We start from the raw sequence: 16,530 nt of genomic DNA on the forward strand, positions 1-16,530 counted from the left end.
GGAATGTTCCCCCTTCTTTTACACCTCTTGACCTTTGACCCCCAGCTTCGACATCCCAACTCATTTTCGGTTTACCCCCCACGTTCGGAATATCGTGACCGTACGTCGAGCCGTTTAGATTTGTGCCCAACTGTTGAGGGACGCACGCACGGCTGGACGCACGCACGGCCGGACGGACGCACGGCTGCACACTCATCCGATTCTACAAGCTGCATCTGACTATGTCAGATGAGCTAAAAACTGGCAAAATGGCTTTTCCATGCATTTTCAATTGAATACAATTTCTGCTGGTGCTAGTAAGAGAGTCACCGATGTACAATCAAGATTGCACTAGCATTACAGAAGAACAGACAGAATCACGCGAGTTGTGTTCTTGTTTGTGAATAAGATACTACAAAGGGAAACACTAACAAATGTCAAAGTGAGGTATTCCACTGATGTGATATTTACACCTACATTTTCGTATTGAATCTTCAAATCCTGTGATACCAGCTGTCGTATCTGGATCTTCTTGAATTTCCCGCTAGAAAAAAATATTTTACAGATTAGGTAGTCAGATACTAGCCTCGTTCACACGAGACCTCATATTTCTGAAATACCGGATTTGCGAAATACCGTATCTGAGACAAATACGCGGCCGAGCGTTCACACGCTGATTCGCGGCTCCAGAAATACGGTATTTGCGAAATACCGTATCTGAGACAAATACGCGGCCGAGCGTTCACACGCTGATTCGCGGCTCCAGAAATACGGTATTTGCGAGCTGCGAACTGCTTTAAACAATCAAGCGAACAATGCAAAATAAACAATGCAATGCGCACCAACTGCCGATAAAATACGTAGACTGGTATACGCTCGTCAGTTCCACTTGCGTTACACTGGAACTGTCGAGCGCAGACCAGTCTATAAAATACGCGGCTTCAGAAATCCGGTATTTAGCGTTCACACGAGGAAATGCGCGGTCTAAGAAATCCGGTATTTCTCAAGCACGTCAAATTATTCGGGGTCTGGGAAGCCTCGTATTTACATAAAATACCGGATCTGTTTAGATACCGTATTTCTTGGGCCTCGTATTTTGCCTCGTGTGAACGCTAAATACCGGATTTCTTGCTACGTGTGAACGCGGCTAGTAAGTTATGTATTTATGACAACGAAAAAATCAAACCATCCGATACATTTTGCGTATACATGGTATGATCTTAAAGATTCATATGCAAATTCTCTCCTCTGGTCTTGTTAAATACGAACAAGGTAGTTGCTTACCAAACACAAAGTGAGCTACTTTAGGTTATGAGACGAGAAACTACTCCTACATTGAAGGGATATATATCAGGAGTAGATAAAGGGAAGGAGTGTGACTCCAATAAACAAGGGAAATTCGTCATTTACTAGCCTTATAATACCTACGATTTACTACGCGTAATCTCCTCCTCCTCCATCACATTCTCCCCTCCTCCCTCAACAACCACCTGCACCCTCCTCTACCTCCTCCTCCTCCACTACCTTCTCCGTCGTCCTCTAACTCCTCCTCTAAATGTTCGTAATGGGATAAATGTTCGTGGGTTAAATGTCCGGCGGGTAAATGTCCGGGGGGTGATTGTCCTGGGGGTAATTGTCCGGGTGGGTGATTGTCAAAGGGGTAATTGTCTGGGGGTGAATGGCATGGGGGGGGGTAATTGTCCGGGGGGTATTTGTCCTGATACCATATATATATATATACTTCAGAGAGGATAATACTTAGATACTAATATAAGTATTATGCTATGCTCTTTTGTGTACATTTATTTACTTGTTTAAATAATTATGTTATAGTGTCGTTATATTGAATATGAAAAATTATCATTGAATGAGATAGAAACGCGGATCACATCTTTTTAGGGACTATATGCAGAGAGGTGATATTAAAATATCATACCGTGTAAAATTAGAATAACAGCTTAATTTGTATATATAGTATCGAATATATTTCGAGGTGACTGTGATTTTCGGCAATAACTACTGCAATCACAATCCAAAAGAAATAGAAATGAAATGCTAAGGTACCTAATACAAAATGAAATCTGACATACGGAGAAATACCGATACAATAACTGGACTAATGACGCACAAGAAACAATGCAAGCAAGTATTAAAACACCAAGTGTTAACGAGTGTAATAAGACATATACACACGATCCTGTTATGCCATATCAAAAGCACATAAGTGGGGTTTATGGGCACTTAATTACATACTTTATAGGCTCTTAATTACATACTTTATGGGCACTTAATTACATACTTTATGAGCATATACAGATACCATCGCTTTGTTCGTGGATAATTTATTATAAATAATGTATAATAAAAACATCCAACTATGAATAATCGTGGCTCAGTGTATATCAAATTAAAGAAGTGACATGAAGAGTGAGACTGTGTTAATTTTACGAGATATGAGCCTTGCACCACACGATGTTCTGTGATACAATATGAACTGCACCATTTGTATAAAATAGTCACAACAAAATAATCAATATATTAAATTTCTAAATTATATTTAAATCTAATGTAATAGTCGATATATTTGTATATTTGTTTGAAAGCTCAAGTGTATGTTATTCAGTGTTTGACTCCTGTTGTGAATATTAACCTATTATGTATAGGTCTACAGAATTTAAGTTTTTCTTTTGTTAATGTCTATCTTTTATGTGATACCTCTGTGATAAATGTAACTGTAATTCGTGGCTTATACAGAACTTTGTTCTCAGAAATGACTTAAAAGACCACCTTGCACGCTATAAGCGAGTGTAGCGGACATTACAATAGCTAAGTTTTTTCCTACCTACAATGCGGTACATTGTACAATTTCGAGGAATAGTTTACAATGCTGATAGTGGCGAGGGCCTATAAAATACATGTAATTTGAGGTGTAAAAAGAAGTGTGGTCTCATTTATCGTGAGCACATGACAAGTAGAAGTAGTGTTATTATGCAGTCAAACGTTTATTAGATGCCTTACAAATTTGGAGTGTGTCTACTGCATCAGAGCATCTCACAAGCTGCGAAATAAGTTTGGGTTTGGTTTTAGGTTAGTCATGCGCACCAGTTGACTACACTGTCCGATATTTGTTGATGTTCATCCAGAAACAAAATTTAAGTAACATTATACATGTCAGTGACAGAATGAAACTATTAATGGATGTATAAACCCATCACAAATGTGTACACTGGCAATTATAGTAAAAAAAACCTGTATTAATAAACTGAACTGAAACCTAACAGAACAAAGCACCATGATAACGAATGCCTAATGAAGGATTAAATATTTTGTTAGCAATAATCACCAATGAAAATGTTCATAGTTGCTCTTATATCTTATCTCTTGCATGTATGTATGCAAAACTGTGTGGTGTGAAATCAACACTTACACCTGAATAAATGTCCATGATTTGTACACCCAAGCAGCACGACTTATCTTTTAGTCAGTTTTATGCATTACAGTAAATGGAGATGATATGCATTGTGGAAACTCATTCAGTCAATGCAAGGGATTATTATAAAGGTATTGCCCATCTTCAACCATAGATATCATATATACATGTATATGTGATATCTATGATTCTGACAGAGCTGAGAAACAGTTCTTAGTTCATTGAATACCTGAAAGCAAAATGTCCTTGTTTCTCACTTTAGGTTAGTTACAAAAGCACCGTGCACATGTATAGTTTTACAATAGGATAGCATTATTTTTAAGCCCCTCTATTTAACATGGAATCAACATTAGGTACATGTAAGATATTTGTATTTGTGAAAACCAAACAATATGGCATAGACTGACAAAATGGCATATTTTATTGAAACTGCATCTCCTGCTACAGTATTTATTACATGAAATAAGGAGAAGGACGAGATGGATAGATTCACTTGGACATGGCCATGATTGCAGCAACATCTAAAAATAACAAAAGTAATCAAAGGTTATAAAACATGACAACTGGCAATCACAGTTACTAATAACAATCATTGACAAAACGTTACCCAATTTACAAAATATAGTTGAAAAATCTGTTATCATAGCTCTCACTTGAATTCTTCAAGCAAATAGAAGCACATGTATGCAAACCAGGTTCACTATATGTGTAACTGTATGTGTACTCACGCTCGAATTCGATTTTCTCAGTAATGTTTTTAGTCTTGATGTTCTCCTCTTGATTGGCTATGTACACATGGTTACCACCTTCCTTCCACCCATACTTTGTCATCCACTGTTTCAACTGTGCATCTGTTCATCAAAATAGAAAAATGTATAAAATTCCACATTAAAGATATCTATATATTATACATGTTATACAGCATGAGCTCGTCAAAAATTGGTAAATGCAGGATAACAAGTATTAAAAAAATCATTGATACCACCCAAAGAAATCCGGCAGAATGAATAGTATCAAATCGATAAAAATCACACAAAAATCATATTGGGAATTTCCATTTCATCTGCAAGCTATTCTACTTAGTTGAGTTGAAAAGCTCATGGTTTCATTAGGCCAAAACAAAGTATAGGTGTGGTTACGGTTTCCCGACCGACCCTATTTATTTCCAGCAACCCTAAACATTTTATTGTCAATTTTCTTTAAAGTAAAAAAAAAAAAAAAATATGAATTGGACAGTTCCTGCTTCAAAAGGCACAACGCACATCCTTCGGACATGGTTTGTAAATAAAATATTTCAAGAAAATAAAAAGTTTTCCCTACCTACCCTATTTTTTCGGCATGTAACGGTAACCACGCATATATTTTGTTTTGGCCTTATCACAACAAGAAAATTAATGACAGCCAAACTTGAAACTGAACTAATAATCGTAGAATCACAAAAATTCACTCAGAAATGCTATTACAATTACACTGTAGATTTACAGCAAGTGTTATCTACATACAGATAAGAGATGTTAAACAATATTTATGACTAGTGTAGAAGATCCAAATAGTTATGCATCTAACATGCCTTCGGCTATTTTGCTACTAACACAATGAAATGATTAAATGCATCCTACCAGATATTCCACCCAGAAGATCTTGCAGCAAGCTTCGCTCAATAGTTTGGTATGTGATTCCAACGACATGACAGATAACTGCAAAATATTGATTACACGAAATCATGACTGCATCTGGCCACAAGCAGAGTAGGCCATGGCTGCCCTTCACATAACAACGATAAACTTTAAATACAACAAGTGCCGCAGAGCGACAGCGCTCAACTGACGTGTACTGTAGCCTAGAGTCCCTATATACAGAGAGTTGCGCCAACTCAGGATTTGACGCCATGTTGTTTCCAGATGTATCAATACCGCTGCCGCTTAAGTACAGCGCTGTATGGATACGCTGTACAATGGTCCGTAGTAATTAATTAGACTAATCGTGCGTCAATAAACTAAAAAATTACAGAGATTATAGCTAAGACATGTGTCTATGTGTAGCTAGATTTATAGAAATGTAACTCAAATCGTTCGCGCCATATGATAGTTTAATTGTACACTTTCTTACCGCCCAATAGCCGTGCGTATATTAGCCTGTGCGATACCGCGCGTAGACACTTGCTAATTAATTAAACCACTCGCGCTTCAATAAACTCAAGAATCACAGAGATCATGGATAAACATGTGTGTTTATGATTATCTAGATTTCTAGAAAAGTAACTCAAATCGTTCGCGCGCATATGATAGCTTAATTGTACACTTTCTTAGTGTAAAACCAGCAGCTAGTCATTTTGGAAGAATAATGACAACTGTAATTCACAAGATAAATGCGTTCCACTCTCCACTCGCTCGCAGCTGTAATATTTGTTTTGCAGTTCTATAAATCTAGCACATACACATAGACAATATCTTAGCTATAATCTCTGTAAATCTTGAGTTATATTGAAGCACGATTAGTCTAATTAATTACTATGGACGCATTGTACAGCGTATCCATACAGCGCTGTACTTTAAGCGGCAGCGGTGTTGATCCATTTGGAAACAACATGCCGGCAGCGATCACGTGCCCTATTTTTTCCGACTCGTCATGGCGGCAACTCTCTGTATATAGGGACTCTACTGTAGCGGGTATTCTTCTGATAAACTCACTGGCACCGAATCAAGTGCGGCCCTCGCGCCACCGCTTTCGCGCTCAGGCAATATCTAGGATACTACTAATACAGATCTCAAATCTATGATAGCTAGCTTTGCTATACCGGTAGTACAGTAATAAAGATACAGCTGTGTAACCTTTAATGACTTCGCTATATTAACATGTTATCATGAATATGCGTCGAGCGCGCAGCGTAGTGGGTGGTAGTGGGGGGAGAGTGGGGGGAGGGGCGGGTGGAGCGGGCTCTGTAGCAAAAGGCAGTGCCGCGAGATGGCCGCGTGCAAGTGTCATCAATAATCAAATAGTGCATCACCCTTCGTGCATGATAACTCACTCCATTGAGTTGCTGAATCAAGTATATCAGGCGGCGAGAATTTCGCTCAACTGTGAAGTTAACACATCTGCATTGCAGTTGCCAGGCAATAATTATGATTAGAATAGTGCCAGTTAACCCATGCATGCATAATAGGCTGCCCCCATGTTTTTGCTACCCACGCAAGCATTCAGGGTTCATTACAGTGTGCTAAATACAGGTGCTAGTTCAGACTGCTTAGAAAATAAATATGATTTAAGGAGCGTCAAAACCTTGTTCAACAAACATTTGCCTTTGCAATTGAACTGTGCAACTGTAGCCTGACATCCACAATAGCAAAAGCAGTTCAGTCTTTGTTAACAGTCAACAAATCCATGTTTAACCCTCCTCTTGAGGGTCAAAAAGATTATCCGACACTTACTCTTCGCATGTCAAGCGAAAGTACATTTTAATGGTCCTTTCAATAAAGCCAATAAAATTGTAGGTCACTGCTAAAAACAAAAAAGTTTTTTCAATCGCTCCGTCAGACCATGTCCTCAGAAAATGTGTAAAAATCTGTCCTGTGCCCATTGATCTTTGACTGTGACCTCCAATTTCAGCACAGTTGATGGCTTTTTCCTACCATAATGATATACACCGACTATTACAAGCCCTAGGTCGAGCCGTTTAGATTTGTGCCACAATTCTGATTTCTCCTATACCTTAAGTTAAGGAGGGAATGTTCCCCCTTCTTTTACACCTCTTGACCTTTGACCCCCAGCTTTCGACATCCCAATCATTTTCGGTTTACCCCCACGTTCCGAAGTATCGTGACCGTACGTCGAGCCGTTTAGATTTGTTGCCCAACTGTTGAGGGACGCACGCACGGCTGGACGCACGCACGGCGGACGGACGCACGGCTGCACACTCATACCGATTCTACAAGCTGCAATCTGACTATGTCAGATGAGCTAAAAAACTGGCAAAATGGCTTTTCCATGCATTTTCAATTGAATACCAATTTCTGCTGGTGCTAGTAAGAGAGTCACGCGATGTACAATCAAGATTGCACTAGCAATTACAGAAAACAGACAGAATCACGGCGAGTTGTGTTTCTTGTTTTGAATAAGATACTTACAAAGCGGAAACACTAACAAATGTCAAAGTGAGGTTATTCCACTGATGTGATATTTACACCTACATTTTCGTATTGAATCTTCAAATCCTGTGATACCAGCTGTCGTAATCTGGATCTTCTTGAATTTCCGCGCTAGAAAAAAATATTTTACAGATTAGGTAGTCAGATACTAGCCTCGTTCACACGAGACCTCATATTTCTGAAATACCGATTTTGCGAAATACGTATCTGAGACAAATACGCGGCCGAGCGTTCACACGCTGATTCGCGGCTCCAGAAATACGGTATTTGCGAGCTGCGGCCTGCTTAACAATCAGCGAACAATGCAAAATAAACAATGCAATGGCACCAACTGCCGATAAAATACGTAGACTGGTATACCTCGTCAGTTCCACTTGCGTTACACTGGAACTGTCGAGCGCCAGACAGTCTATAAAATACGGCGGCTCAGAAATCCGGTATTATAGCGTTCACACGAGGAAATGCGCGGTCTAAAAGAAATCCGGTATTTCTCAAGCACGTCAAATTATTCGGGGTCTGGGAAGCCTCGTATTTACATGGAAATACCGGATCTGTTTAGATACCGTATTTCTTGGGCCTCGTATTTTTGCCTCGTTGTGAAGCGCTAAATACCGCGATTCTTGCTACGTGTGAACGCGGCTAGTAAGTTATGTATTTATGACAACGAAAAAATAAACCATCCGATACATTTGCGTATACATGGTATGATCTTAAAGATTCATATGCAAATTCTCTCCTCTGTCTTGTTAATACGACAAGGTAGTTGCTTACCAAACACAAAGTGAGCTACTTTAGGTTATGAGAGAGAAACTACTCCTACATTGAAGGATATATATCAGGAGTAGATAAAGGGAAGGAGTGTGACTCCAATAAACAAGGGAAATTCGTCATTTACTAGCCTTATAATACCTTCGATTTACTAACGGCTAACTCATCCAACTTGAGCTCAAATCGGACACAGTACATCTCGACCATCAATCGTACCATATCGTTTCCTCGTAGACACCCGCAATCCGGAGATACAGACTAAACATTACGACACGATTCTCCAATCTTTGTCCATTAATCAACCGTAGCAATCGCCTATGATTCACACAAAGGCAGCACGATTGCCCGGCTGTGCCGCTGCCGCTGCTTTGGCTCTGTTGGAATGTGGAACGGTAGCGTTTGTGCTCGCGGGAGATTGGAAATCGACGCAATCATAGACGCAACGGCGGCGTGCTATTGTAGCCTGTATGCTGTACCTGGAGCCGCTGCAGCGACAGCGGAACATCTGTTTGTTCTGTTGTTTCTCGCTAGAGCCGGTAAGCATAGATACTAACCCAACTTCGGTTAGTATCTATGCGATAAGTGAAATATCAACATGGCACCGCGTAAGAATAATCCAGAAAAGACAGAAGACGAAAAACACCACGAAAGATCGTAGCTCTGACAGACGCCGAAATTAAGAAAGTGTGTGCTGCTGTTAAAGACACCTGACGTGCCAGCATTAGCAGCTAAACATTAGAAGCAGTGTTCGAGAAGAGCTGCATTCTCGACCACAGTGATCGTGTCGTGTTGCTTGAGCACATAGACAGCGACCTCACACGTCTGGTGTCCTTGCTCATAAACATTTTTGCTTCTCTATACCCGAGTTGTTTTATTTACTATTTATTATATTTATTTATTATTGTACTATTTATTTACATGACCAGTGACAGCAATATAGTCATAGCAACGTGTACACGAACCTCTGCACGTGAGCAGGAGCCTAACAGCACGTATATTGTACGCACGTATTGCACGTAACAGTACGTATTGTTTATATCACGCGTTATACACGCTGGCTGAGCCGCCAGAGCTGCTGCTGATTGCGGTTGGGGGGGGGCATACTAGCTGCAAAAGGTCATGATTAGCTCGTCTATGATTGCGTCGATGTCCAATCTCCTCGCGAGCCACAAACGCTACGTTCCACATTTCCAACAGAGCCAAAGCAGCGGCAGCGGGCACGCCGGGCAATCGTGCTGCCTTTTGTCTGAATCATAGGCGATTGCTACGGTTGATTAATGGACAAAGATTGGAGAATCGTGTCGTATGTTTTAGTCTGTATCTCCGGATTGCGGGTGTCTACGAGGAAACGATCTGGTACTCGATGATGGTCGAATGTACTGTGTCCGATTTGAGCTCCCAGTTGGATGAGTTACGCGTAGTAAATCGTAGGTATTATAAGGCTAGTAAATGACGAATTTCCCTTGTTTATTGGAGTCACACTCCTTCCCTTTATCTACTCCTGATATATATAGATGTAAATGCATATTTTAAGAAAAATAAAATAAAATTTTAAAAGGTGGTCTATTTTACACTACTTACTTACTACGTAAAATTTGTTAATTATTAAAAAAAATCTCGTACAACATACGTTCACCAGGCTTGAACACATACTATATCAATAAACGTTGTATGTGTATATCGTACACTGCACAAGGGAATCAATTCATTTACATTAGTAACAAAAGTTCAAATAATTTGGTTTTTAAATCGCACGAAAATTTCACTGTATGTCTAATGCTAGCCGCACACTATACGATGTTGCACTGTGCACAGCACTAAGCCCTCGCACACTATACGACCCGCTCCCGATCGATCGGGAGGCCCCCGCACACTGTCCGACTCAAAGTTGGCGCAAACCATGGCACTCTCGTGGCGTTCCAAGCGGATTTAGCGTGTACTAAGGGTCGGGAGTGGTCGGCATGTTTCCATGAAACAGAGTATTCGCGTGACGTCACTGTACGTCACGCACGAACTCGGCTATCTCCGAAGTTGAATGCATACAGCCTGCTGATGGTGCTGGTGGTTGCGCATGGTCATATTCCATACTACGCATATCAACTTCCGCATCAGACTCCGTATATCAAGGAAGGATGCAAAAACCCTAACCCTAACCCTAACTCCAACCCTAACCCGGAACATGGAAACATATGCCCACCGTCGAGAGTGTTTTCCCGCCATTTTGACAGACTGCGGTTCCCATGGCACTGCTCTGTGATTGGTCAATTTTCCTCAGCGCTCGGCGTCGGGTCGGATGGCCACGCACACTATCCGAGTCGCGCCGTAAGCCCTCGTACACTATCCGCTCCCGATTTCTAAATTCGAATCGGGCCAAAATAACCTCCCGAGCCAAACTTAAGCCTCCCGATCAAGACGTAAGCCTCCCGATCGTGCTCGGGTTGGATATTGTGCGGCTAGCATAAGTCTGAATATCATGTACTAGAAATGTCTCTGGATTGTACTGAAATGTGGTTAAATTTCATTCCATGTGATATACTTCATTAACTGTTCAAAATAGTCAGCATGCACCATAATGCAAATGCACCCCATTACCAGCCAACCCAATTCCACCACAGACCAATGGCACCTTTACTAGGAGAGACACTGCGAAGTACATACTGAACCATCTCTCCACATGCAAAGACAGCCCACGATTCAGACAAACTTGAAAGAAGTAATGCACTTTTTTTTCCCAAAAATAATGTCATTCTTACATCAATTCTTCACGAAAAACTGAGACATACAAAAAAATACATGGGAAAAAGTAGAAAACACTTATTGAAGAATGCAAGCAATTTACCCAGAACTCTTTAAACTTGCACGTTTCTAGAAGTTCTGACAGCAGAAGAATTCGCTGTGATGGTTCCTCCTCCAAATGCACTTGATCCATGAGACACTTGCACAAGACAAAATCAGTGTGCGGAAGGTTGGTCAATGCCTTGAGAAGTATTAGTGAAGCGACAGATGCCTGGTAGAATATTGGGTTGAATTGGTACCTGAAAATAGAAATAAACTATCATATCACCATCTAAAACTAAGAATTTCAAAAATCAGTAGAATATCCATAAATCTTGAATCACGCTAATAGCAGCAGTCACTCCAGTAAGCTGATAATTATGATACTATATTTTAAAATATAAAGAAATTTATATAACTAGTAACTATACCATCAAACCTGTAATAAAGGTCATGCATAAGGAAAACGCCTTATAGACAAGTGACTATTCTATAACGATGGTTTCACTGCATAACTGTCAATCAATGGAAATGTCAACAATCCTATATAGACAGGGGTCTAAGTTTATCAATAATACGTTTTTACATGATGAGATGATTACTGACTGTGACATGCTGCATTTCAAAGTTTTAACCATGGATACAGTGATACTCTACATTTAGAATATTCTGGGCAAAAGTTACTATTTCAACTAGTTATTCAGCCAACATAAAACCATTCAACTCTTTTATGCACAGTAAACTGCATATTTCATCACAACAACTACTATCACATTCTATGTGGTAATTTCGAATTTGGCTATCAACACTCAATTATAAATGTAATGAGCTTAGGTGTTTATCACTCTTACCTAATTACGTGCACACTATAGCCTCAAAGGATGAGCAATGCTGACAAAGTGATTAGGCAACGATATAAGATAATAAAGTACACGATGTATAAGTAACTGAATGCATTTTTGCAGTTCCGGAAAAATAGCAGCCTTTACTTACAGTTTTAGCACGGCTAGATTTGCTTCCAAATCATAGGTATTCTCTCTGGCCTGCATTCCAATATATCTTTCCAATGCTGGGAGATTTTCTGGGTTATACCTAAAAAGTGATAGTTCCTTATATTAATTATTTACAACTCTTCAACATTAATATTCACACAATTGGGATGCTCTGAAAAGGGAAATATCCTGCTCTTACACTTTTCCCAAGTAACTCGTGCCACTTGGAGACATGTTCACACGACAATACCCCCTCCAGCACTGCTATGACCGGCAGCGTTTCCCACTGCTATGCGATGTTGTGCCAGAGGCGGTGATAACCATTTTAACAAAGTAAGGTTAGGAATAAACAATTGCTACCAAAGCAACACAGCTGATCTAACAAGTTCCCTTAAACTGTACAACATCACTTGCACATGTAAGAACTTCGAAGAATTGAATCACAACACATTTGTATAGTGCATGTACTTCATATATAGGCCTAGACATATAACATCTGCATTGATCGAATAAATAGAATTAATGAGCATTTCATGATATCATGAGTGAATAAATACAAAGGAGGGTGCAAGGCTTTAATATTAGAAAGTCACCGTTCACTACTCTAAAAAAACAATATTGCATCAGGCCAGGTTAATAATTAAAGTCAATTGAACAACTAAGTATATTCTATTGTTCTCACATCTCAATATGTAATATACCAATGCACCACACACTTTCAGTTTTAAGGAAGGATACACTTAAAAGGTTTAATGCAAAATTTCATTGATTTCCCACTTTCACTTTCAGTCATATTCGATCACTAACACTAGGTGCCACTACTTTACATGCTTATTTCTCCATATATCAATGTATGAAAGCTTTCAGAGCATTTTGATTGGCTGCATACGTGCAATAAGCCATTGCCCTTTAAACAGACATTTACTGATGACGGCAGAGACATGATCCAATCAACCAGTTCACAGTATTCATTACGCCAGAATATATTAGCCTCAACCTTCCTACAGCCATCAACTGTCAGTGATCGAGTCCATAATAAAAATATTGTTTGTTTGCCTCACCCGACCGACCCGCCAAAAAGGGGCCGACTCAAACATTTTTATTGATCTTTCTCATTCTTTTTTTTTCACAAATTGTATCACTGTACATTATATAAATCTGTAGGCGATACATTATTATGTACCAAGCAAAACAAACATTCAACATAAAAGGTACCTCCACACAAGCACACCTGAGCATGTAGACACCATGCTGAATTTGTAAAAAGAACCCCTCAAAAAAAATTAAAGTCTACCTACCTACCCAAACTTTTCAGCCTCCACGGGTGAGGGCAAACAAAGATTTTTTTAATTGTAGCCTGATAGTTAAAATTGCCATGCAGACGAAAATAACATTTATACCTCAGTACCATAGCCCGGGTTTATCGACTCGTAAATTAGTGCCGTCATGCAGTACGCAGCAACAGTTGTGCGTTTCGCATAAAATTGCTAGTAGTAACCTCGTAATTTCTCACAATTTCTCAAGATGCACAGAACATTTTACCAATTGAATGGTTTCAGTTAGTCATAGATATGTCACAGTATAGATGTTTCACATAGAGTCAACCATTTTGCACACTGGCCGTCGTTTATTGTGAAAAGTAGAACGATTTCTGCCACAATAACCAATGTATAAATAAAATGGATATTTCTCTGTCATTATAACTCGAAATAATTTAATTTTACACTCGTTTGAATGGCAACACATTGCTGTAGAAAGCCCATCAGGGTTTGGTATTAAGTGCCATCTTTTATAAGTTATGGTTCATTTTTTGCATTCAAATTCAAATTATTCATTTCATTTCAAATTAACCATTCCTGACCATTAACCAATTAACCACCCTGACATTTCACTTGCTGTTTTAACCAAATTTTGACATTTTTTAATGCTTTTCCGTATATCACACTCACATCACACAGGCAACTACATGCCTATGTTGACGCACGCCCACTTCATGCATAGATGAGAGCAGAGGGACATATAGGGGGCTATATAGACTGGTACTCGCTCCCACCCCGATTACCCATCGAGTAACTAAGCTGAGAGGTGGGAGCGAGTGCCAGTTTATGGACTATAGGCGGCGCGCAGGCGGCACACTGCTTTCCAACTCCCGTACGAGCCTCGCCATTGGAACGTTGCAAAAACGTTGCAGCGCAAGAATGAGGTCATGAAGAGCGCCGGTAGGTGTTTCCTGATTCTGACAGCCATTTACATTACAGGGCAAGGTTCGTGAACGCGAGAATTTCGTCAGACTTTGTGTGATTTCGCGTGACACAGCTCGGTTACGAACAGAGACAGTATGTTTTTATAACAAGTGAACACTGTTCTTGAAAGAGAAACAAGATGAAAGCTGTTGGATGTGGTATTCGTGCTGTGAGTGTGAAATCAAGCGAGCGTCGAACAAATTTTGCGATCACGCTTTCCTACTAGATACAATAATGTAACCCAACAAGAGTAGGGTTACAATGCGTACTATAGTTTTCTGTGGAGGCGCCCTGAGTGATTCACTCAGGGCGGTTTTATGGTTCGTTTTTCGAGACTACAACTTCCAAACTGGGTTTATTCTAAACACGAACCTTTCTCCGCTATCCGGGGACGTACTATGTATCACAATACTCTGTATTAAACTAATATAACCTGTTACAGTTAACCTGTTATATAACCTGTTCGGTTTGAAGAGCGGATTCACCGACCAATCAGAGGGCGCTGCGTTTGCCGATCGCTATGCGCATTGGGAATGCGTACGTCACAGGTCAACAGAAATGGCGCTCAGTATATTCGCCGCTCGTCACTTTGAATTTTTGTAACAGGTTATATTAGTTTAATACAGAGTATTGTGATACATAGTAAGCTCCAAGACAGCGGAGAAAGGTTCGTGTTGAGAATAAATACAGTTTGGAAGTTCTAGTCTCTGAAAACGCACCAGCAAACCGCAGGTTCCTCCACACAAAAGGATAGGAACGCGTTGTAACCCTACTCTTGTTGGGTTATATTATTGTATCTAGCTTTCCTACCTGCTATATATATATATAACTTATAAGTGTAAGCGTGCAACAGTGCAGCCGCGAGAGCAATGGCCGCAGGCAGCGTATGTTGGACGTAGAATTTGGACGGAATTTACACGAAACTGTCGGCAATAATAAGTGAAAGAGAGTATAGAAACATTAAGAATTTGGTAGATGGTAAATAGATTTCGTATTTAGTTAGCAATAGCATTATATTTTATTGAAACGTTTCAAGTGCCTGTGCCGTGGTACAGACTACAGAAATGCCACTAGGAACAGCGCTTCTCCCAAGTCCAACTCAGGGCTGAGACTCAGGAGCGAGCTAGTGATCCGCTAGATGGCGCATTATTAATTAACAATTAATAAAATCAGTTAACCCTAACCCTAATCCTATCCCTAATTCAAAAAATATATATAATAATAATTTGGCGCCTTTCGGATTTGGGAGACGCGCTGCCCCTAGTCGCAGCCCAGACTACAGACTACAGTAGTCTACAGACCACAGGGACTTGAGGCGAAAAAAAAAGAAAAGTGTTATATATATAAATAGAAGTTATATATATATATATATATATAGAATTAGAATTATAATCTTCTATTTATATATATAACACTTTTTTTCCGCCTCAAGTCCCTGTGGCTGTGCTACAGTCAGTCTACAGACAGCCTGCTGTCAATAATTCAGATTTCAGAGACGACCGCGTTACTATAAACACTACATGTATATAGGACTATTATGTGATATGTGTACATATAGAGAAAATCGACGTAATACTAGTTTTGGTGCGCGAGAAATCAAATGGTGGCTTAAAATTCAGTAACAACCTGTCAATTCCTCGCAACAATGTGGCAACATGACTTCTCATCTGTTCCGCCATTTTGCCGGTGGAAGTTTGTAGATGCGCGCCATCTGGTGATGGAAGTACGCACACACGCAATCTATAGTATTAGCATTTTTTCCTTTACAATATATAGTTGTTTGTTAATTGGCTAATGTTTGCATCACCATAATAATACTACGGAGAATCGACTTATGTTGAATAAATCAATTAAAATATGCACCACGTAATTTTCGAAATTGTCTGAGTTATATAATTTAGTATTGTATACATGTATTATATATATATATATATATATATATATATACTTGTGTGTGGAGATAAGTGTTATGTAAGTGTATACAAGTATATAAAAACGCAAGAAAAAACTTTCAACACTCGCTTACCTTGTTCCCCATTACACACCTGGCATGCACAAACATTAGCTATAGCTTGGCCGAGCGCACGTCTTGGCATTCTTACCATTCTCTTTCGATCGCTCGTACGCGTGGTCTCTCTCTCCATCGCGTGGGCGCGCACTTAATCTCTCTCTCTCTCTCTCTCTCTCTCTCTCTCTCT

The 16,530-nt window shown here is 39.7% G+C and overlaps 1 protein-coding gene across 1 annotated transcript; it reads right to left on the bottom strand.

Moving 5' to 3' along the window:
* Window positions 1-2,962: 2,962 nt before the first annotated feature.
* LOC106821266 (eukaryotic translation initiation factor 3 subunit K-like) lies at window positions 2,963-16,032 on the bottom strand. The gene is made up of 7 exons (XM_014826001.1): window positions 15,959-16,032; window positions 12,091-12,189; window positions 11,137-11,357; window positions 7,597-7,632; window positions 5,029-5,106; window positions 4,138-4,260; window positions 2,963-3,930 (listed from the first exon to the last, which is right to left on the bottom strand). The coding sequence occupies exons 1-7, from the start codon at window positions 16,009-16,011 to the stop codon at window positions 3,899-3,901; spliced, it is 642 nt and encodes a 213-aa protein (XP_014681487.1). The 5' UTR covers window positions 16,012-16,032; the 3' UTR covers window positions 2,963-3,898.
* Window positions 16,033-16,530: the final 498 nt, after the last annotated feature.

The sequence above is a fragment of the Priapulus caudatus genome, unplaced genomic scaffold (genome assembly GCF_000485595.1).
Source record: "Priapulus caudatus unplaced genomic scaffold, Priapulus_caudatus-5.0.1 Scaffold66, whole genome shotgun sequence".
Classification (NCBI taxonomy): domain Eukaryota; kingdom Metazoa; phylum Priapulida; class Priapulimorpha; order Priapulimorphida; family Priapulidae; genus Priapulus; species Priapulus caudatus.

Bases quoted from the DNA above. Each gene is read 5' to 3' on its own strand.
- LOC106821266 (XM_014826001.1), bottom strand. From the start codon at position 16,011: ATGGCGGAACAGATGAGAAGTCATGTTGCCACATTGTTGCGAGGAATT. The intron at 7,633-11,136 runs GTGTTTTCTACT...AGATTACGACAG, and splicing joins TTGCTTGCATTCTTCAATAA to CTGGTATCACAGGATTTGAA. The intron at 3,931-4,137 runs GTGAGTACACAT...TGTTATTTTTAG, and splicing joins TGAGAAAATCGAATTCGAGC to ATGTTGCTGCAATCATGGCC.